Source organism: Somniosus microcephalus, unplaced genomic scaffold (assembly GCF_052327205.1).
Source record: "Somniosus microcephalus isolate GS21.2 unplaced genomic scaffold, FLI_Smic_1.0 unresolved_chr2, whole genome shotgun sequence".
Taxonomy (NCBI): domain Eukaryota; kingdom Metazoa; phylum Chordata; class Chondrichthyes; order Squaliformes; family Somniosidae; genus Somniosus; species Somniosus microcephalus.
Genome location: NW_028225180.1, coordinates 36,085,283 through 36,108,121, shown reverse-complemented (window position 1 = coordinate 36,108,121; position 22,839 = coordinate 36,085,283). Strand labels below are relative to the sequence as shown.

Below are 22,839 nucleotides of genomic sequence, written 5' to 3'. Positions count from 1 at the left end.
GTGGATAGCGACTGGCATGGACAAGATGGGCCGAATGGCGGCCTCCTGTGCTGTAAATTTCCATGATCCTGTGTTGCCTCTCATTCTTCCTACCAAAATGAATCACTTCACACTTCTCTGCGCTTAAATTGCACCTGTCACGTGCCTGCCCATTTTACTAGTCTGTCTATGCACTACAGTTATATAGGGCCTTGGTGAGACCACACCTGGAGTACAGTGTGCAGTTTTGGTCTCCTTACCTAAGAAAAGATATACTTGCCATAGAAGGGAGTGCAGCGAAGGTTCACCAGGCAGATTCCTGGGATGGCAGGACTGTCGTATGAGGAGAGATTGAGTCGACTAGGCCTGTATTCACTAGAGTTTAGAAGAATGAGAGGGGATCTCATTGAAACGTATAAAATTATGACCGGGCTAGACCGACTGGATGCAGGGAGGACGTTTCCCCTGGCGGGGGGTCTAGAACGAGGGGTCACAGTCTCAGGATACGGGGTAGGACATTTAGGACTGAGATGAGGAGGAATTTCTTCACTGAGGGTGGTGAACCTGTGGAATTCTCTACCACAGAAGGCTGTGGCGGCCAAGTCACTGAATATATTTAAGAAGGAGATAGATAGATTTCTAGACACAATGCATCAAGGGGTATGGGGAGAGAGCGGGAATATGGTATTGAGATAGAGGATCAGCCATGATATTGAATAGCGGAGCAGGCTCGAAGGGCTGAATGGCCTACTCCTGCTTATATTTTTCTATGTTGCTATCCTCCTCACTGTTTAACCACATTTCCCAGTCATCTGCAAACTTTGAAATTATGCCCCTTATGCCAAAAGTCCAGGTCATAATATATATCAAAAAAATATGCACGTGATTCCCCCCAAGGTCTCTTGGTACCTGCATTTTTTCTCTCTCTCTTTCTCTCCCCCCAACCACCCCCCCCCCCCAAACCTTTTATAAAAAAAAAAAAAAAAAAAAAAAAAAAAAAAAATCGTACCATTTTTTGTAAACCCATCCCGAGAGCGTATAATCTAATAAAACCGAAGCTTTTTCGAGACACAAAATGGTGGTAGATATTCACAAGGTGCTGATTGTTCCACAGTGCTCCTCCCAGTGGGAGGTCAGGGCGATGTTATCCGTCAGGAGGGTTATTAACCCGGTGTGGAGCAAGAGTAATAAATAGTTACAATGACTCACGCTACTCCCTTGGACTATTAAACTCTGAAACTGCACATCGCCTTGCCACGCCTCTCCAGCTTGGATATTGATCAAATTGTTCAACAAAAGTGAAATAGAGAAGTCTCAGCCGTGCTCAGCGGGAGGCACTCTTGCCTCTGAGTCAGATGGATCTGGGGCTAAGACCAACTCCAGATACTTGAGCACAAAAATCTAGGCTGACACTCCCCGGTGCCAGTGGTGCTGAGGGAGCGCTGCACTGTCGGAGGGGCAGTACTGAGGGAGTGCTGCACTGTCGGGGGGCAGTACTGAGGGAGTGCTGCACTGTCGGAGGGGCAGTACTGAGGGAGCGCTGCACTGTCGGAGGGCCAATACTCGGAGCGCTGCGCTGTCAGAGGGGCAGTACTGAGGGAGTGCTGCACTGTCGGAGGGGCAGTACTGAGGGAGCGCTGCACTGACGGGGGGTAGTACTGAGGGAGCGCTGCACTGTCAGAAGTGCTGCCTTTCGGAGGAGACGTTAAACCGTGACCCCGTCTGCGCTCTCGGGTAGACATAAAAAATCCAATGGCACTATTTCGAAGAGGGGCAGGGTAGTTATCCCTGGTGTCCTGGCTATTTATCCTTCATCTAGTCATTATCACATTGTTGTTTGTGGGAGCTTGCTGGTACTTTGCAACAGTGCCTAGACTTCAAAAGTACTTAATAACAGAAAATGCTGGAAAAACTCAGCAGGCCAGGGCAGCTTCCGTGGAGAGAGAAACAGAGTTAACGTTTCAGGTCGAAGACCTTTCATCAGAACTGGAAAAAAGGAGGAAATGGAAAGCAAGTTTAGGGGCTGGGAAAAGGGGGCGGGGATGAAAGAACTAAAGGGAAGGCCAGTGATCGGATAGAAAGTGAGAGCCATTGAGAGAGATTCAAGGCGAGAGGAGGTGGTAATGGGACAGGTTAAGGAACAAAGGAAGGCTCTAGATGGGGTGTGAATTGCGCTGGCAGAGTGAAGGACAGTTGCCATGTGGCAGGGAAGGAAAAAGGCCAAACAGAGTGTGGATAAAAAAAATATATAGGGGCCGAGATTATGATCTGAATTTGTTGAACTCGATAGAGAGTCCGGAAGGCTGTAAAGTGTCTAATCGGAAGATGAGGTGCTGTTCCTCGAGCTTACACTGAGCTTCCATGGAACAATGCAAGAGGCCGCGGGCGGTGCGGTCTGAGTGGGAATGGAACGGTGAATTGAAATGACAGGCGACCGGAAGCTCGGGATCACCCTTCAAAAGTACTCAATTGGCTGTAAAGCGCCTTGGGACGTCCCGAGGTCATGAAAGGTGCGATATAAATGCAATCATTTATTTTTTACCAGTACGGTATGAGGAGACTGGAAAAGCTGGGGTTGCTCCCTTTAGAGCAGGGAGGGATGAGGGCAGATTTAATAGCGGTGTTCCTCATCACGAGGGTTTGGATAGAGGTGATGAGCAACTGTTTCCAGTGGCGGAAGGGTCGATAACCAGAGGACACTGATGTAAAATAATCGCTGTCGCATTTGACCCTGAAATGAGCTTCCGACCGCATATCCGCAGCATAACTAAGCCCGCCTATTTCCACCTCCATAACCTTGCCCGTCTCCGCCCTTGCCTCAGCTCATCCGCTGCTGAAACCCTCATCCATGACTTTGTTACCTCTAGGCTTGACTATTCCAACGCACTCCTGGCTGGCCTCCCACGTTCCACCTTACGTTAACTTGGTCATCCAAAACTCGGCTGCCCGTGTCCTAACTCGAACCACGTCCCGTTCATCCATCACCCCTCTGCTCGCTGACCTACATAGAAACATAGAAGATAGGAGCAGGAGTAGGCCATTCGGCCCCTCGAGCCTGCTCCGCCGTTCAATGAGATCATGGCTGATCATCCAAATTCAGTACCCTGTCCCTGCCTTCTCCCATATCCCTTGATCCCTTTAGCCTCAAGAAATATATCCAACTCCTTCTTGAATATATTTAATGAATTGGCCTCTACTGCCTTCTGTGGTAGAGAATTCCACAGGTTCACCACTCTCTGGGTGAATAAATTCCTCCTCATCTCTGTCCTAAATGGCTTACCCCTTATCCTTAGACTGTGACCCCTGGTTCTGGACTCCCCGACCATCGGGAACATCCTTCCTGCATCTAGTCCTGTTAGAATTTTATAATTGGCTCCCGGTTAAGCAGCGCTCGATTTCAAAATTTTCCTCCTTGTTTTCAAATCCCTCCATAGCCCTCGCCCCCTCCCGATCTCTCTAATCTCCTCCAGTCCCACAGCCCCCCCCCCCCCCCCCCCCGAGATCTCTGCACTCCTCTAATTGTGCTCTCTTGAGCATCTCTGATTTGTAATCGCTCAGCCATCGGTGGCCGTGCCTTCTGTTGCCTCGGCCCTAAGCTCTGAAATTCCCTGCCTAAACCTCGCCGCCTCTCAACCTCCCTCTCCTCCTTTAAGACGCTCCTTAAAACCTACCTCTTTGACCAAGCTTTTGGTCACCTGCCCTAATTTCTCCTTGTGTGGCTCGCTGTCAATTCTTTTGTATTTTATTCTCCTGTGAAGTGCCTTGGGATGTTTTACGACGTTAAAGGCGCTATATAAATACAAGTAGTTGTTATCATTGGAGAAAGTACCAGAGGAGGGAGATGAGAATTTTATTTACGCAGCGAGTTATGATCTGGAATGTGCTGCCTGAAATAATAATAATCAACTTTATTGTCATTGTTAGTGCACAAGTGCAGTACAACGAAATGTAGGCTTGCGGCTCCCGAGAGTGTACATTTTGATTAAGACATTTAACATTCAACATTCATTTGGCTTGTAATACATAAACATAATAAAGTGCATTTGCAGATGTGCAGGCTTTAGAGTTTATTTGTGGAGTTCAGTAGGATGACAGCCCTGGGAAAGAAGCTGTTCCTAAATCTGGTCGTTCGGGTGAGAATGCATCTGTAGCATCTCCCAGATGGCAGGGGTGCGAACAGACTGTGGCTGGGGTGGGTAGGGTCTTTGATGATGGTCAGTGACCTCCGTAAACAGCGTTTCTGGTATATGTTCTCTATGGTCGGTAGCCGGGTGCCGGTAATGCGTTGGGCAGTTTTGACTACCCGCTGCAGGGCGTTCCGGTCATAGGAGCTACAGCTGCCATACCATACTGTGATACAGTTCGTCAGGATGCTCTCTATTGTGCAGCGGTAAAAGTTAGAGAGGATCAGGGGTGACAGGTTACATCCCTTCAGCCTCCTTAGGAAATACAGGTGCTGCTGGGCATTCTTCACCAGAGAGGAGGTATTGAGGGACCAGGAGAGGTCTTCCGTGATGTGGACTCCGAGTAACTTAAAGCTGTCCACCCTTTCCACCACAGCCCTGTGGATGTGGATGGGGGTGTGACTTCCGCCTTTAGACTTCCTGAAGTCCACAATGCTTTCCTTGGTTTTCTTGATGTTAAGGGCCAGGTTGTTATTGGTGCACCACTTCACGAGATGCTGGACCTCCTCCCTGTAGGCTGACTCATCGTTGTTGGTGATCTGGCCTACCACCGTGGTATCATCCGCCATCTTGATGATGGTGTTGAAACCATGAACAGCCACACAGGAAGCGGATTCAAAAGTAACTTTCAAAAGGGGAATTGGATAAATACTTGAAGGGGAGAAGGTTTACAGGGGCAGAGGCACAATGGGCCGAGTGGCCTCCTCTGTCTCTGATTCTAAAGAATTATTTGCAATTTTACAGCGCCTTGCGTGACCTCGAAGTCCCGAACCACTTTACAGCCAGCGAAATACTTTTTTTCTGTTGGCAGTGTCGTCACTTGTTGGAAACACGGCGGCCAATTGGCGCACCGCAAGATCCCTTGGCTAACCTGGCCTCTTCGCAGCCAGGGCTCTGAGGCCAACTGGCGGGGCGGAGTCACTTCTGTTCAGTCCTGGGGTCTGAGGCACTGCCCCGGGTAGTGCGCCGACCCACCGTGCCCACGGGGAGAGCTTGAGTGAGCTGCGTTAATTGGAACCCTTCCCCCACTCACTCGCATTGCTGGCTTCTATCCTTCCACCTGTGACCTTTACCCAGTCCTGATAAGATAAGCAGCTTGCCAGCAATCGAATCTCTGGGGCACCTTGATTGGTGGTGCCCGGCACCAGCTGACACCTATTGCGAGAGCGCTCGGTCTACTGGGTGACGATGCAGTTTTATAACTTAAGAATTTCCCTTCAGTTATTTTTAGGGACTAAGTGCTGTGTGTGTCTCTCCCTCTCTGCCTCGCTCTCTCGCTCTGCCTCTCTCTTCTTCCCCCCACCCCCCCCCTGCCCCTCTCTCTCCCGGCCTGGTCCGCCCCGCCCCCCCCCCCCCCTCGCGCGCTCTCCCGGCCTGGCCCCCCCCCCCGCGCTCTCCCCCGGCCTGCCCCCCCCCTCGCTCTCCCGGCCTGCCCCCTCTCGCTCTCTCCCGGCCTGCCCCCCCTCGCTCTCTCCCGGCCTGCCCCCCCCCCCCCCTCGCTCTCTCCCGGCCTGCCCCCCCCCCCCCCCCTCGCGCTCTCTCAATTCAATTCAATTCAATTCAATTCAAATCGCTTTATTGGCATGATAAGTTACATCTTATGTTGCCAAAGCATCAAAATACATTTATGGTTGAGCACATAAACGCAGTTCTATTCATACAGTGTATAAACAGGTATATCCCTGAGTGTATAAATATACATTCGCATTGTTTATATATATTCTTTTCTTAGTTTACTGGTTGTCCCTCTGTTCATGGCAAGCTGTAACATAGTCTCCCGGCCTGCCCCCCCCCCCCCGCCCCTCGCGCTCTCTCGCTCTCTCCCGGCCTGCCTCCCCCCCTCGCGCGCTCTTGCTCTCCCGGCCTGCCCCCACCCCCCCCCCCCCCACCTCGCGCGCTCTCGCTCTCCCGGCCTGCCCCCCCCCCCCCCCTCGCTCTCTCTCGCTCTCCCGGCCTGCCCCCCCCCTCGCGCATGCTCTCGCTCTCCCGGCCTCCCCCCCCCTCCCCCCCCCTCGCTCTCTCTCGCTCTCCCGGCCTGCCCCCCCCCCCCCCGCGCTCTCTCCCGGCCTGCCCCCCCCCCCCCTCGCGCGTGCTCTCGCTCTCCCGGCCTGCCCCCCCTCCCCCCCCCTCGCTCGCTCTCGCTCTCCCGGCCTGCCCCCCCCGCTCTCTCTCGCTCTCCTGGCCTGCCCCCCCCCCCCCCTCTCTCTCTCCCGGCCTGCCCCCCCCTCGCTCTCTCCCGGCCTGCCCCCCCCTCGCTCTCTCCCTGCCCGCCCCCCCCTCGCTCTCTCCCGGCCCGCCCCCTCTCGCTCTCTCCCGGCCGCCCCCCCTCGCTCGCCGCCTTGCCCCTCTGCCTGTGTCTAACCAAAGTACTGAACGGTTTAGCTATAACACTTTGCCCAGTCTGCCATCTGTTTTTCCTGCTCTCTGGATGACTGTTGTGTCAACATGCTTTGTTTTAATTGTGACCTCTACATGTTTCATGTGCTGCTTTGTAAAAAGAGCAGGGGGAGTTCTCCCCGGTGTGCTCCCCAACCATCATCCGGTCATTCACCACCTCGCTGTTTGTGGGACATTTATACAGCGCCTTTCACCACCTCCGCATACCCCAAAGTTCTTCACGGCCAATCAAGTACCCTTTGAAGTGCTGTCACTGTTGTAATATAGGAAACGCGGCAGGCAATTAGCGCACAGCAAGCTCCCACAAGCAGCAATGTGCTAATGACCAGATAATCTGCTTAGGAGCAGGGGCAGTCCATGTGGCCCCTCGAGCCTGCTCCGCCATTCCGTGAGATCTCGTGGTTGAGCTTCGACCTCGACTCCACTTTCCCGCCCGATCCCCATATCCCTGGATTCCCCCAGAGTCTAAACATCTATCTCGGCCTTGAATATACTCAACCACTCAGCATCCACAGGCCTCTGGGGCAGAGAATTCCAAAGATTCACAACCCTCTGAGTGAAGAAATTCCTCCTCAACACAGTCCTGAATGGCCGACCCCTTATCCTGAGACTGTGCCCCCTAGTCCTGGACTCTCCAGCCAGGGGAAACAGCCTCTCGGCAACTACCCTGTCAAGGTTTTAGTGACGTTGGTTGAGGGTTAAATATTGGCCCAGACACAGGGGAGAACTCCCCCTGCTCTTCAAAATAGTGGCTGTGGGATCTTTTACAACTACTTGTGAGGGCAGATGGGGGCCTCGGTTTAACGCCTCACCCGAAAGACGGCACTGCCAACAGTACAGCGCTCCCTCAGCACTGCCCCTCCGACAGTGCGGCCCTCCCTCGGCGCCGCCCCTCCGACAGTGCGGCCCTCCCTCGGCGCCGCCCCTCCGACAGTGCGGCCCTCCCTCGGCGCCGCCCCTCCGACAGTGCGGCCCTCCCTCGGCGCCGCCCCTCCGACAGTGCGGCCCTCCCTCGGCGCCGCCCCTCCGACAGTGCGGCCCTCCCTCGGCGCCGCCCCTCCGACAGTGCGGCCCTCCCTCGGCGCCGCCCCTCCGACAGTGCGGCCCTCCCTCGGCGCCGCCCCTCCGACAGTGCGGCCCTCCCTCGGCGCCGCCCCTCCGACAGTGCGGCCCTCCCTCGGCGCCGCCCCTCCGACAGTGCGGCCCTCCCTCGGCGCCGCCCCTCCGACAGTGCGGCCCTCCCTCGGCGCCGCCCCTCCGACAGTGCGGCCCTCCCTCGGCGCCGCCCCTCCGACAGTGCGGCCCTCCCTCGGCGCCGCCCCTCCGACAGTGCGGCCCTCCCTCGGCGCCGCCCCTCCGACAGTGCGGCCCTCCCTCGGCGCCGCCCCTCCGACAGTGCGGCCCTCCCTCGGCGCCGCCCCTCCGACAGTGCGGCCCTCCCTCGGCGCCGCCCCTCCGACAGTGCGGCCCTCCCTCGGCGCCGCCCCTCCGACAGTGCGGCCCTCCCTCGGCGCCGCCCCTCCGACAGTGCGGCCCTCCCTCGGCGCCGCCCCTCCGACAGTGCGGCCCTCCCTCGGCGCCGCCCCTCCGACAGTGCGGCCCTCCCTCGGCGCCGCCCCTCCGACAGTGCGGCCCTCCCTCTCAGTACTGGCTCTAGGGATTGTCGGCCTGGATTACGGGGCTGAAGTCTCTGGAGTGGGGACTCGAACCCATGACCTTCTGACTTAGCCGAGAGTGTTGCCCACTGAGCAAATTGGCTGCCCCTTTCGCTATGTAACAGCACCGAGAACACTTGAATAATACCTCATTGGCTTTCGAGCGCTTTGGGACGTTTTGAGGTGGTGAGAGGCACTGTGTAAATGCAAGTCCACTGTCTGACCAGTCGGCTGCAGTTGAGACAGCAGCTTGTGATCAAACATGGGGCTCTATCTCCCTCTTGTGGTCGATGATTGCATTACACCCACTTACTACAACACATTAATGGCCCAGAAATTCGGGTCGGGGGCTTCCCGCGGGTGTAAGCCCCCGATCTGCACTTACCTTGCACGCTGGCCGTTGAGCTCTGGGCCCCCGTGGAATTCCGATCCGGGGCCTGGTCCAGCTGCCGGCGTGCAGTGTTTGCGTATCTCGGGGCCGCAGTTAGTTTGATGCGTCCCCTGGGATCACGTGGGCCATGGGGAGCCAATCGGAGCAGGGAATGCTCCATTCATAAGTCTGACAGGAAGAGCTGTCGAGACATATAAATACTATGGCCTCAAAACAGCAGTAAATCTTCAAATACATTTTTTTTTTAAATCATTTTTTAAATAAACTATAAATTACATGAAATAACTATTTGAAACAATTTAAATTTTTGAAAAAAATATTTTTATTTTCTAACGGGGCTAAAAATAAACTTAACTTGCTTTAAAGTATTAAAAAATAATAAACCTGTGGAAAAAATGTTTAAATTTTAATTAATTCACCACTTATCTTGTAAAAAGCAGGCCTTACGCCTGCTTTTTACATTTCTAAATTCTGGAGACTTACTCTCCCGGGAAAACCTGTATATAAAAAAATAACCGAAGTTCGATGCGCAAGCGCAGCCTCTCCTGCGCACGCGTTCGACCTCTGAACCCCTTTGTTCAGAGGAACGGAAGTGCTGGTTTCCCGCGCATGCACAGTGCATGCAAGAAACCAGCACTTCCATTGAGCCTACAGGTGAGTACCCTGTGGAGACCTGAATTTCTGGGCCATTGTGTTTATATGAAAGAAAAGACTTGCATTTATATAGCGCCTTTCATGACCCAAAGCGCTTTACAGCCAGTGAAGTACTTTTGATGTGTCGTCACTGTTGTAATCTTCTTAGGCAGTCCCTCGGAACCGAGGATGACTCACTTCCACATTAAGAATGAGTTCTCGGGTGACTGAGACAAATACGGGACCTACAGTCTCTGTCACAGGTGGGGCAGACGGTGGTTGAAGGGGTGGGTGGGTAGGGTGCTTGGGTTGACGTGCGCTCCTTCCGCTGTTTGCGCTTGGCTTCCGCTTGCTCCTGGCGAAGAGACTCAAGGTGTTTGCCGCCTTCCCGGATGCTTGTCCTCCACTCTGTGCGGTCTCAGGCCAGGGATTCCCAGGTGTCGGTGGGGATGTAGCACTTTTTCAAGGAGGCTTGGAGGGTGTCCTTTGAAGCATTTCCTCTGCCCACCTGGGGCTCTCTTGCCGTGTCGGAGCTCCGAGTAGAGCGCTTGCTTTGGGAGTCTCGCATCGGGCATGTGGACGGTGTGGCCTTGTTTTGATGTAGGAAAAGCGGCAACCAGTTTGCGCGCAGCAAGTCCCCACAAACAGCAATGTGCTAATGACCAGAGAATCTGTTTGAATGATGTTGATTGAGGGATAAATCTGCACTCTCGGAGGCTGTGTGCTAATTGGCTGTTGTGCTTCCAACAATACAACAGTGGCAGTACATCAAAAGAAGTACTTTGTTCGCTGTGAATCGCTTTACATAGAAACATAGAAGATAGGAGCAGGAGTAGGCCATTCGGCCCCTCGAGCCTGCTCCGCCATTTAATGCGATCATGGCTGATCATCCAAATTCAGTACCCTGTCCCTGCTTTCTCCCGATATCCCTTGATCCCTTTAGCCTTAAGAAATATATCTAACTCCTTCTTGAATATATTTAATGAATTGGCCTCAACTGCCTTCTGTGGTAGAGAATTCCACAGGTTCACCACTCTCTGGGTGAAGAAACTCCTCCTCATCTCAGTCCTAAATGGCTTACCCCTTATCTTTAGACTGTGACCCCTGGTTCTGGACTCCCCCGCCATCGGGAGCATCCATCCTGCATCTAGTCTGTTAGAATTTTATAAGTTTCAATGAGATCCCCTCTCATTCTTCTACACTCCAGTGAATATAAGCCTAATCGACCCAATCTCTCCTCATACGTCATTCCTGCCATCCCAGGTATCAGTCTGGTGAATCTTCGCTGCACTCCCTCCATGGCAAGAGCATCCTTCCCCAGATAAGGCGACCAAAACGGGGCACAATACTCAAAATGTGGTCTCACCAAGGCCCTGTACTCGAATCCTCTCGCTACGAAGGCCAGCATACCATTTGCCTTCTTTAACCGCCTGCTGCATCTGCATGCTTGCTTTCAGCGACTGGTGCACAAGGACACCCAGGTCTCGTTGCACTTCCCCTTCTCCCAATCTATTGCCATTCAGATAATAATCTGCCTTCCTGTTTTTGCCACCAAAGTGGATAACCTCACATTTATCCACATTGGGTAGATGCATGGCAGATGCAGTATAATCACCCAACCTGTCCAAATCATACTGGAGTTTCTCTGCATCCTCTTCACAGCACACACTCTAGGGTTAAATTCTGATAGTTTGCATAAACCCGGCTTGTGTTCCTTTGAGTACAGAAGATTGAGCGGCGATCTGACCGAGGGTGTTTAAAATGTAAAGATTAGATAGTGAGAAACTATTTGCTGTGGTTGAGGAGGTGGGGGTGCTGTCATGAACAAGGGGAACGTAACCTTGCGCTTAGAGCTAGGCCGTTCAGGGGTGTCATCAGGAAACACTGCTTCGCACACGGTAGTGGAGATCTGGAACTCTCTCTCCTGCAAAAACCTGTGGATGCTGGGGGTCAGTTGAAGCTTTTGAGATTGATGGATTTTTATTGGTAAAGGTTTCCAGGGATGTTGAGCTAAGGCGGGTAAATGGAGTTGAGGCACAGATCAGCCTTGATCTGGCGGAACAGGTGTGAGGGGCTGAATGGCCTCCTGTGTAACAGGCGTGAGGGGCTGAATGGCCTCCTCCTGTGTAACAGGCGTGAGGGGCTGAATGGCCTCCTGTGTAACAGGCGTGAGGGGCTGAATGGCCTCCTCCTGTGTAACAGGCGTGAGGGGCTGAATGGCCTCCTCCTGTGTAACAGGCACGAGGGGCTGAATGGCCTCCTCCTGTTCCCGTGTAACAGGCACGAGGGGCTGAATGGGCCTCCTCCTGTTCCCGTGCAACAGGCACGAGGGGCTGAATGGCCTCCTCCTGTTCCCGCGTAACAGGCACGAGGGGCTGAATGGCCTCCTCCTGTTCCTGTGTAACAGGCTCGAGGGTCTGAATGGCCTCCTGTGTAACAGGCTCGAGGGGCTGAATGGCCTCCTCCTGTTCCTATAACAGACTCGAGGGGCTGAATGGCCTCCTGTGTAACAGGTTGGAGGGGGCTGAATGGCCTTCTCTGGTTCCAGTGTTCCGGGTCACCCCTTATGCAGGCAAACAGGGCAGTGTGGTTACGTTCAAGGTGTCTCAGACAGTGAATGACTAGCTTCTGTGTTTGGTGATGGACAGGGCAGTGGGAGACTTGCCCTACTCCTCCACCACCCATGGGATCTTCTTCATCCACCTGAAGAATCGGGCGGATTAAATGTCTCCCCTCAGTGGAGCATCAGCCGAGGGTAACTCCTCCCCCCATCGGCTGGTGAAACCCTCGTTCATGCCTTTGCTCCTGCCAGACTTGACAATTCCAACGCTCTACTGGCCGGCACTTGCCCTCGTCCAGAAACTCTGCTGCCCCGTGTCCTAACTCGCACCAAGCCCTGTTCACCCATCAGCCACCCCCCTGCTGTGCTCGCTGACCTACATTGGCTCCCGGTCTGGCAATGCCACCATTTCTAAAATTCTCCATCCTCGTGTTCAGATCACTCCATGGGCTCGCACTCTCCCTATCTCTGTAACCTCCTCCAGTCCCTACAACCCTCCCTATCTCTATAACCTCCTCCAGCCCCGACAACCCTCCCTATCTCTGTAACCTCCTCCAGCCCCACAACCCTCCCTGTCTCTGTAACCTCCTCCAGCCCTACAACTCTCCCTATCTCTGTAACCTCCTCCAGCCCTACAACCCTCCCTATCTCTGTAACCTCCTCCAGCCCCTACAACCCTCTGTCTCTGTAACCTCCTACAACCCTCCCTATCTCTAACCTTCTCCAGCCCCTACAACCCTCCCTATCTTGGTAACCTCCTCCAGCCCCTACAACCCTCCCTATCTCGGTAACCTCCTCCAGCCCCTACAACCCTCCCTATCTCTAACCTTCTCCAGCCCCTACGATCCTCCCTATCTCGGTAACCTTCTCCAGCCCCTACGACCCTCCCTATCTCGGTAACCTTCTCCAGCCCCTACAACCCTCCCTATCTCTAACCTTCTCCAGCCCCTACAACCCTCCCTATCTCGGTAACCTTCTCCAGCCCCTACAACCCTCCCTATCTTTGTCACCACCTCCAGCCCTAGAACTGTCTGAGATCTCTGCACTCCTCCAATTCTGGCCTCTTGAGCATCCCCCAATTTCCATCGCCCTACCATTGGCAGCTGTGCCGTGCCTCGGCCCTAAGCTCTGGAATTCCCTGACTAAACCTCTCCGCCTCTCTCCCTCTCTTTCCTCCTTTTAAGACGCTCCCTAAATCCCACCTCTTTGGCTAAGCTTTTGGTCACCTGCCCTAATATCTCCCCATGTGGCTCGGTGTTAAATTTTGATTGATAATCGCTCCTGTGAAGTGCCTTGGGATGATTTACTCCGTTAAAGGCGCTATATAAATGTGAGTTATAAAGTATTCCATTGTATTCAAAGCACCGAAACGGGCCTGCCGGTCCCTGCCGGTGTTTATGCTCCACACGAGCCTCCTCCCACCCCTCCTCTTCTCACCCTATAAACATCTCCTATTCCTTTCTCCCTCATGTGTCTATCCTGCTTCCCTTAAATGCCTCTCTGCTATTTGCCTCCACTACTCCCTGTGGTAGCGAGTTCCACATTCTCACCACTCTTTGGGTAATGAAGTTTCTCCTGAATTCCCTAATGGGTTTATAAGGGACTATCTCTCATTGATGGCCCCTAGTTCTGGTCTCGCACGCAAGTGGAAACCTCTTCTCTACGTCTAACCTATCAAACCTTTCATTATGTTAAAGACTGCTATCGGGTCACCCGCCTCAGCCTTCTCTTCTAGAGAAGAGAGCCCCAGCCTGTCGGCCTTTCCCGACAGGTGTAACCCCTGCAGTTGTTGATGTGACCTACCCGAGCACGGAGTGGGCAAAGCGTGCCCCCGTTTGGATGCAGATCAAGTACAGATCGCCTAACCGCTCTCTCTTACCCCCCCCCAGGACACAGGCGGAGATGGGGCACACGTGCCGCGGGACAATAAACCTCGCCACCGCCAACATCACAGTGGAGGACTCGTGCAATTTCATCATCTCCAACGGAGGCGCCCAGACCTACCACCTGAAGGCGAGCTCGGAGGTGGAGCGGCAGCGCTGGATTACAGCCCTGGAACTGGCCAAAGCCAAAGCTGTCAAGATGCAGGCTGAGTCAGGTTAGGGAATGAGTGGGCGGAGCGGGGCTTCAATATCCCTGGGGGGAACGAGGGGGTGAACTGTCCCCAGGGGGGGGCAAGGAGGGGTGAACTGTGCTGGGGTGGTGGGGGTTTGTTAAAGGTCCCAGGGTGGGTGGAGGAGATGGGCTAACTCTTTCGAGGGGGAGGTGCGAGGGGTTAAATGTCCCGGATTTTTTTTTGGGGTGGGGGGGGGCGCGCGTTGAGTCGAGGAGTTAACGGTCCCGGTGTGGGTTGAGGGGAGGTGGGGTGGTGGTGAGTGTTTTAACTCTTCCTGTGGAGGGGGGAATGAGGGGTTAACTGTCATGTGGGGCTAGGAGTGAAATATTTGGTGAAGACTGGGTCCTTGTGTGAGTGAAGATTGGTTTCCCCGGGGTGTGCGTGAGTGAAGACTGGGTCCCCCGGGGTGTGCGTGTGAGTGAGGATTGGTTTCCCGGGTGCGAGTAAAGTCTGTGTCCCGTGGGGATGGGCGGGGAGAGCGACTGAAGATTAGTGCCCCCGGGCGGCATGCGAGTGAAGATTTATTCCCCCGGGTGAGTGGGAATGTGTCCGCCGAGGTGCGAGTGAGTGTAGGTTGGTTCCCCCGAGTGCGAGAGCTGGCTGAATGTGGTTTCCCCCCCCGCCCCCCCTCGTTGTTTGACTTCCTCCCCCCTCTGTTCGCAGATGACTCTGCGGATGAGGAGCCAGCCTCGCAGACAGACAAGACGGAGGTGCAGACCACGCTCCGGCTCCTCACCAGCAAGGTGGAGGACCTCTCGACGTGCAACGACCTCATCGCCAAGCACGGCACGGCCTTACAGCGCTCGCTTAGTGAGCTGGAGAACCTCAAGCTGCCTCCCGAGAGCACCGAAAAGATCAAGCAAGTCAACGAGCGAGCCACGCTCTTCCGCATCACCTCCAACGCCATGATCAACGTGAGCCCGCGCGCTGCTCGACCCCGCCATTACTGTACCCCCACTGATAATCCAGCTCCCTCACCCTGTCACTCAGTAACCCCCCTTCCCCCCCCCCCCCCACAAAGCACCCTGTGTTACTGACTGTATCTCTACTGATGATAATCCAGCTCCCTCAGTCACTCTGTAACCCCTCTCCCCGGCGCCGTGTTACTGACTGTATCTCTGCTGATAATGCAGCTCCCTCACACTGTCGCTCAGTAACACCTCCCCCAGCGCCCTGTTACTGACTGTATCTCTACTGATGATAATCCAGCTCCCTCACACTGTCACTCAGTAACCCCTCTTCCCCCAGCGCCCTGTGTTACTGATTGTATCTCTACCGATGTTAATCACCGTGACATGGTTGGGATGGCCTGAGTTTTGGTGACTCCCTTTTAACACTGCCCCCTCTCTCTCTGCCTCTCTTTCCGGGACTAGGCTTGCCGCGATTTCCTGCTGCTGGCCCAGACTCACAGCAAGAAGTGGCAGAAAGCTCTCCAGCACGAGCGGGAGCAGCGGATCCGGCTGGAGGAGACCCTGGAGCAGCTGGCCAAACAGCACAACAACCTGGAGCGAGCGTTCCGGGGAGCCACCGTCCTGCCGGCCTGTAGCGTGCTCAGCGCTGGCTCCGTCAAAGGTAAGGGGGGGACGCCGAGTGAGCCCCTCTTTCCCCCCCCCCCAATTCCATACAGGCGTTAAATTCACATGCAGGTACCGAAAGCAATTGGGTTGCTGCACAAGATCGTGGGATCGGGGCTGATGTATTAGCATGGATTGAGGATTGGTCATCTAACAGAAAACAGAGTAGGAGTAAACGGGTCATTTTCAGGTTGGCAACTAGTGGGGTACAGCAAGGTTCAGTGCTTGGGCCTCAGCTATTCACAATCTACATGGGGGATCTTACCTACAAGGACAGGTTGGAGAAGCTGGATTTACATAGAAGGTAGGAGCAGGAGTAGGCCATTTGGCTCCTCGAGCCTGCTCCACCATTCAATGAGATCATGGCTGATCATCCAAATTCAGTACCCTGTCCCTGCCTTCTCCCCATATCCCTTGATCCCTTTAGCCTCAAGAAATATATCTAACTCCTTCTTGAATATATTTAATGAATTAGCCTCAACTGCCCTCTGTGGTAGAGAATTCCACAGGTTCACCACTCTGGGTGAAGAAATTCCTCCTCAGCTCAGTCCTAAATGGCTTACCCCTTCTCCTCAGACTGTGACCCCTGGTTCTGGGCTCCCCCGCCATCGGGAACATCCTTCCTGCATCTAGTCTGTCTAGTCCTGTTAGAATTTTATACGTTTCAATGAGATCCCCTCTCATTCTTCTAAACTCCAGCGAATATCAGACCAATCGATCCAATCTCTCTTCATAAGTCATTCCTGCCATCCCAGGTATCAGTCTGGTGACTCTCCATGGCAAGAAAATCTGTTTTCATTAGAGCAAAGGAGGTTGAGGGGTGATTTGATGGAGGTGTACAAGATTATCACGGATTTGGATAGGCTAGATGGGGAAAGGCTCTTCCCACTAGTTGATGGCACAAGGACTAGAGAACACAGATTTAAGGTTTTGGGCAAGAGACACGGGGGGATGTGAGGAAAAACTTTTTTTGCAGCGAGTGGTGAGGACCTGGAACTCGCTGCCGATGGAAGTGGAGACACTCAATGTTTCCAGGGGGAGACTGGACAGGCACTTGAGGGAAACAAACTTGCAGGGCTACAGGGATAGAGTGGGGGAATGGGACTGCCTGGATTGCTCTACAGAGAGCTGGCACGGACTCGATGGGCCGAATGGCCTCCTTCTGTGCCGTTATGACTCTCTGACTGACATCAATGACTTTGAGAGGACCGAGTGTAATGTATCCAAGTTTGCCGACAATACCATGCTAGGAGGGAACGTAAGCTCTGAGGAGGCTGCAAATGGATACAGACAAGTTAAGTGAGTGGGCAAGAACATGGCAGATGGAATATAATGTGGAGAAATGTGAAATTGTCCACTTTGGTAGGAAGAATAGGAAAGCAGAATTAAAAAAAAAAAAAAAAAAGATGGGGCACTAGTAAATGTTGGCATTCAGAGGGATTTGGGGTCCTTGTACACGAATCACAGAAAGTTAACATGCAGTTACAGCAAGCCATTAGGAAGGCAAATGGTATGTTGGCCTTTATTGCAAGGGGGTTGGAGTAGAAGGGAGTGAGGAAGTCTTGCAATTATATAAGGCTTTGAAGAGACCACACCTGGAGTACTGTGCACCGTTTTGGTCTCCTTACCTAAGGAAGGATATACTTGCCTTAAACGGGGTGCAACAGTGGTTCACTAGATTGATTCCTGGAATGAGAGGGTTGTCCTTTCAGGAGAGATTGAATAGATTGGATCTATACTCTCGGGAGTTTAGAAGAATGAGAGGTGATCTCATTGAAACAGAATTCTTACAGGGTTGATGCTGAGAGGTTGTTTCCCCTGGCTGGAGATTCCAGAACTAAGGGTGGGGCGGGGGGGGGGGGGTGTTGGTGTGCATAGTCTCAGGATAAGGGGTTGTTCATTTAGGACTGAGATGAGATATTTCTTAACTCAAAGGGTTGTGAATCTTTGGAGTTCTCTACCCCAGAGGGCTGTGGACGCTCAGTCGTTGAGTATATTCAGGACAGGGAGATAGATGTTTGGACACTAGGGGAATCAATGGATATGGAGATCGGACGGGAAAGTGGAGTTGAGGTCGATGATCAGCCATGATCTTACTGAATGGCGGAGCAGGCTCGAAGCGGCCATGTGGCCGCCTCCTGCTCCTATTTTTTTAATGTTCTTGCATTCTTAATTACATAGAATATGCAGCAAGGAAACGGACCATTCGGCCCAACTAGCCTGTGCCGGTGTTTATGCTCCACAAGAGTCGTCTCCTATTCCATTTGCCTCATCTCAGCCTTTCAGCCCATGTTTCTAATCCCCTTTTCTCAACAACTACTACTTGCAATTGTTTCACACCTTTAACATAGTGAAATGGCCCAAGGTGCATCACAGGGGCGTGATCAAAATTTGACACCGAGCCACAAGAGATATTAGGAGAGGTGAACAAAAGCTTGGTCAAAGTGGCAGATATTAAGGAGCGTCTTAAAGGAGAAGAGGGAGACGGAGAGGTTTAAGGAGGAAATTCCAGAGCTTGAGGCCTAAGCAGCCCCTCTGTCTGTCTCCGTCATGCTGTCTGGCTCCCTCCCTTTGCTCCTTGACCCTTTGATGTCCCCACTCTGAACGCTTTTTGTTTTTAGGGAGCACCAGTAGCCGAGACCTGAGCGACGAGGATGATGAGAACGAGTTCTTCGACGCGATGGAGGACGTGGCAGAGTTTATCACGGTGCAGGCAGATTCACGGTACCACAGGTCAGTGTCACGCTGGGGGCGGGGCGTGGATGAGACCGCGCAGGAGCTCTATCTGTCAGTATTTATCCTCCCTCCTGTTCCGTCCCCCTCCCCCTCCTCTCGGACACAGTAGGCATCATGTCTCGCTGAGCTACAGTCCTGATGTTCTTCGGTATCCTGAGCGAGTGTGTGAGCACAGAGTGTGTCCACAGATCTAAAAAGTGGAAAGATTTGTGGGATCTGTGTGCAAATTGGCGGCTGCCGTCGACAATGCAACAGGGACTACAGACCGCGCAGTGCTTTGGGACCTCACGAGGATGTGAAAGGCACAAAATCAACAAAGAAGCAAAGACAGACTTGTATTTATATAGCGCCTTCCATGGCCTCGGACTGCCCCAAAGCCCTTCACAGCCAATAAAGTCCTTTTTGGAAGTATAGTCACTGTTGTAATGTAGGGAAACGCGGCAGCCAATTTGCACACAGCAAGCTCCCACAAATTGTCATATATCCCCATTGCCCTTATGTGGAGTATTGTAGGATATTGTCATATATCCCCATCATCCTAATGTGGGTTTTTTTTTATAGGATATTGTCATCAATGTTCCCCCTCTCTTTTTGGCTGCGCGGCCCCTTCACAATTACGCACATGAGCAAAACTTAACATTGGAAAAGCCAGTCCCCGGGCTGTGCAGCTTCGAGGGAACGTTGATTGTCATACATCCCTGTTGCCCTTGTGTGGAGGTATTGTAGGATATTCCCATACATCCTTTATCTCCAATACAAGTTTGAGGACGAGGAAACACTGAACGTCTGATATTTTTATTAAATCTAGTCAATGTGCTAATAAAACACATCCCCTTCCCTGCAGTATATATGCGATGTCAGTGCAATACTCACGTATCAAGGGCTCCTTCATGAGGTCGCAGGTGTGCCGTCTTGACTGCTTACGCTAGCCTCAAAAGACGAGATTGAAGTTCCCCAGGATCTCCAGTGTGTTGTCCTTTATAGACTTCTCCCTTCAGTGAGTCTACGCAAAAACCCCTCTCTCGCTGATGAGAAACCGTGTGCATCGGTCCTTTCTTATCTCTTCCCAGTAGCACCAGCCTCTTCATACCATTCTCCAGTCTCCTTAACTTAATTACCATGTGCTTACTACATATCTCATAAGGCCACAAGGAATAGGAGCAGGAGTAGGCCTTTCGAGCCTGCTCCGCCATTCAATAAAATCATGACTGATGATCTACCTCAACTCCACTTCTTCCCTTGATTCCCCAGATCCCTAAAAAATCTATCAAACTCAGCCTTGAATATACTCGACGACTGAGCATCCACAGCCCTCTGAGAATTCCAAAGATTCACCACCCTCTGTGGTGAATCTTTGAGTGAAGACATTTCTCCTCGTCTCAGTCCTAAATGGGCGATCCCTCATCCTGCAATCCCTTGTTCCAGACTCTCCAGTCAGGAGAAACAACCTCTCGGCAGCCCTCGAGAATTTTCTCCATTTTAACATGTTCGCCTTTCCTCCTAAATTCCAGAGAACATAGGCCCATTCTACTCCATCTCTCCTCATAGGACAACCATCTCATCCCAAGAATCAATCTAGTAAAGCTTTGTTCCAAGTATAGCCGCCTTTGGGTAAGGAGACCAAAACTCTACCCAGTGCTCCAGGTGTGGTCTCACCAAAGCCCTATATGATTGCAGCAAGACTTCCTTACTCTTGGCCTTTATTGCAAGGGGTTTGGAGTATAACATACCATTTGCTTTCCTAATTGCTTGCTGTACCTGCATGTTACCTTTCTGCGATTTGTGTAGAAGGACCCCCAAATCCCATCTTATGGAGGTTAATGAATCTCCACTGCTTCAAGCCTGACCTATAAGCTATTGCGACCACTGAAAAACTGATCTCTAATATGTGGCTATTAACATTAGTTGTACACCCATTACCCCCTGTGCTCGCTGACCTACATTGGCTCCTGCTCCAGCAACGCCTTGAAGTGAAACATCTTCATCCTCGTGTTCAAATCCCTCCATGGTCTCGCCTTTCCCTGTGCTCCCGATATTGGTAACCTCCTCCAGCCCGACAACCCTTTGCGATCTCTGCGCTCCTCCAATTCTGGCCTCTATGTTCTAACAGGGACTACAATTCACAAGTGCTTCACTTGGCTGTAAAACACTTCTGGGACGTCGCGAGGTTGTGAAAGGCGCTACAGGATGGTTTATCCGGAGGTTGTATGTCCGGAAACCTCGATCTACCGGCAGAAATCAGCAGCCATTCTGTTAGGTTGTTTTTCTTGTGGCTTTTTTTTTCCAACAGTCAGGCTTTGGAAAGTCTCTGAAGCTGTTGCTAAGCTACAGAGATGCTTCCAAGGTACGGGCCGACTGTTTGAAGCTGTTGCTAAGCAACAGTGTTTGTTGTCAGAGACAGAGATGAAAATCTCCGTATGCTTCAACATTAACTTTGTATGTCCGGCAGTTTTGATAGATCGGCAACAGCTCGGTCCCGTCGGTGCCGGATATCACAAAGTTTCCTGTATATAAATTCTCTTGCGCATCCCCAATTTTCATTGCTTCACCATTGGTGGCCGTGCCTTCAGCTGCCTTGTCTTTATATAAATATGGGATTTGGAGGAGGTGTTGGAACGCTGTTGCCGTCGCTAACACGGGCTCTCTGATTACAGACGGACGGGCAGCAACATCAGCGGAGCCAGCAGTGAGGGAGCCTTCGAGGATCAAGTGAGTATTCGCCCTCTTTCCTCCCCCCCGCTGCCCCCAGCCCCTGGCTCAGCTGACTCTTTGCTCCTGGTAGTTGGTTGTTGGGCTGGTGGAAGGGTTGGGGGTTCGAAGGGGAGCCTCCAGTACTCTTTCCGGGGTTGTCCCCATTATCCTAGCTCAGTACCTCCGGATGCTCCATTTCAGCTGCCAACTTGGCGATTCTCTTCAGTCACTAAGGAAAGGAGCCGAGTGTCCCAGACAGTGGGAGGGAGGGGTGTTAATTTTCTCTCCCTCTCCCTCTCTCTGTGACTCCCCCACTCTCTCCCTCTCCCTCCCTCCCCCCCCCCCCGCTCTCTCTCTACCCAGCTTTTTTCTCCTTTCTCTCTCTCTCGCCTATTATTAAATTGTTGAGGCCCAATCATAGGCTCACCCGTTGTGTTTGAATCTTACCGAGGGCAATTTATTCAGATTAACAGGAATGATTGTAGTTTTTCTTTGAGCTATGAAAGTTTGCGGCACCTCTCCAATGTTTTTTCAGATGTACTGTACTTTCTGCGATTACCTGGAGAGTGGGTAGGCAAGTGGGTTTAGGGTAGCTAGTTCCAGTTCCAGAGGTACTACTGGCGCTGGAGCGATGCTTTAACTATCTCCTGGTCTGCTGCGATCCCTGTTATGAAGGTGGCTGGCAGAACTGACCCAGGTAGATGTGTTAGAATCATAGAATGACCCAGCTGCCGAAGGAGGCCATTCAGCCCATCGTGCCTATTCCGGCTCTGTGAAAGAGCTCTCCGTTTAGTCCCACTTCCCCATACTCTCTCCCCCAAAGCCCTGCAATTTTTTCCCTTCAAGTATTTATCCAATTCCCCTTTTGAAAGTTACTATTGAATCCTCTTCCACCGCCCTTTCAGGCAGTGCATTCCAGATCATCATAACTCGCTGCGTAAAAAAAATGTTTTCCTCATGTCTCCTCTGGTTCTTTTGGCAAGTACCTTAAATCTGTGACCTCTGGGTACCGATCCTCGCACCACTGGAAACTGTTTTTCCTTATTGCTTCTGCCACAACCCCAGTTTCTCTGCGTATCTGAAGTCCCTCATCCCTGGCACCATTCCAGTACATTTCTTCTGCAGTCTCTCCAAGGCCTCAAAGACCTTCCTAAAGTGCGGTGCCCAGGATTGGGGACGCTACTCCAGCTGGGGCCTAACCAGTGTTTGATAAAGTTTTAGCACAACTCCCTTGTGTTTGTGCTCTATGCCTCCTATATATAAAGCCAAGGATTGCACTGGGACATAGGAACATAGATGATGATAGCAGGAGTAGGCCATTCGGCCCCGCGAGCCTGCTCCGCCATTCAAAATGATCATGGCTGATCATCCAAACTCAGTACCCTGTCTCTGCCTTCTCCCCATATCCCTTGATCCCTTTAGCCTTAAGAAATATATCTAACTCCTCCTTGAATATATTTAATGACTTGGCCTCCACTGCCTTCTGTGGTAGAGAATTCCACAGGCTCACCACTCTCTGGGTGAAGAAATTTCTCCTCATCTCTGTCCTAAATGGCTTACCCCTTATCTTTTGACTGTGACCCCTGGTTCTGGACTCCCCCGCCATCGGGAACATCCTTCCTCCATCTAGTCTGTCTAGTCCTGTTAGAATTTTATAAGTTTCAATGAGATCCCCTCTCATTCTTCTAAACTCCAGCGAATATAAGAACATAAGAAGTAGGAGCCAGGAGTAGGCCATACGGCCCCTCGGGCCTGCTCCGCCATTCAATAGGATCATGGCTGATCCGAATCCAGACTCACGTCCACTTCCCTGCCCTCTCCCCGTAACCCCTAATTCCCTTATCTGCTAGGAAACTGTCTATCTCCATTTTAAATTTATTTAATGTTGCAGCTTCCACAGCTCTCTGGGGTAGCAAATTCCAT

General features: G+C 52.3%; 1 protein-coding gene across 2 annotated transcripts in view; it reads left to right on the top strand.

Moving 5' to 3' along the window:
- Window positions 1–22,839, top strand: part of LOC147092464 (oxysterol-binding protein 1-like) — a 126,370-nt gene that overhangs the window by 53,833 nt on the left and 49,698 nt on the right. For both annotated transcript variants that reach the window (XM_085975935.1, XM_085975936.1), the window contains 5 exons: window positions 13,689–13,897; window positions 14,579–14,829; window positions 15,289–15,487; window positions 18,111–18,222; window positions 20,880–20,934. In XM_085975935.1, the coding sequence (XP_085832061.1) occupies window positions 13,689–13,897; window positions 14,579–14,829; window positions 15,289–15,487; window positions 18,111–18,222; window positions 20,880–20,934 (826 nt within the window). The remainder of the gene's footprint in view (window positions 1–13,688; window positions 13,898–14,578; window positions 14,830–15,288; window positions 15,488–18,110; window positions 18,223–20,879; window positions 20,935–22,839) is intronic.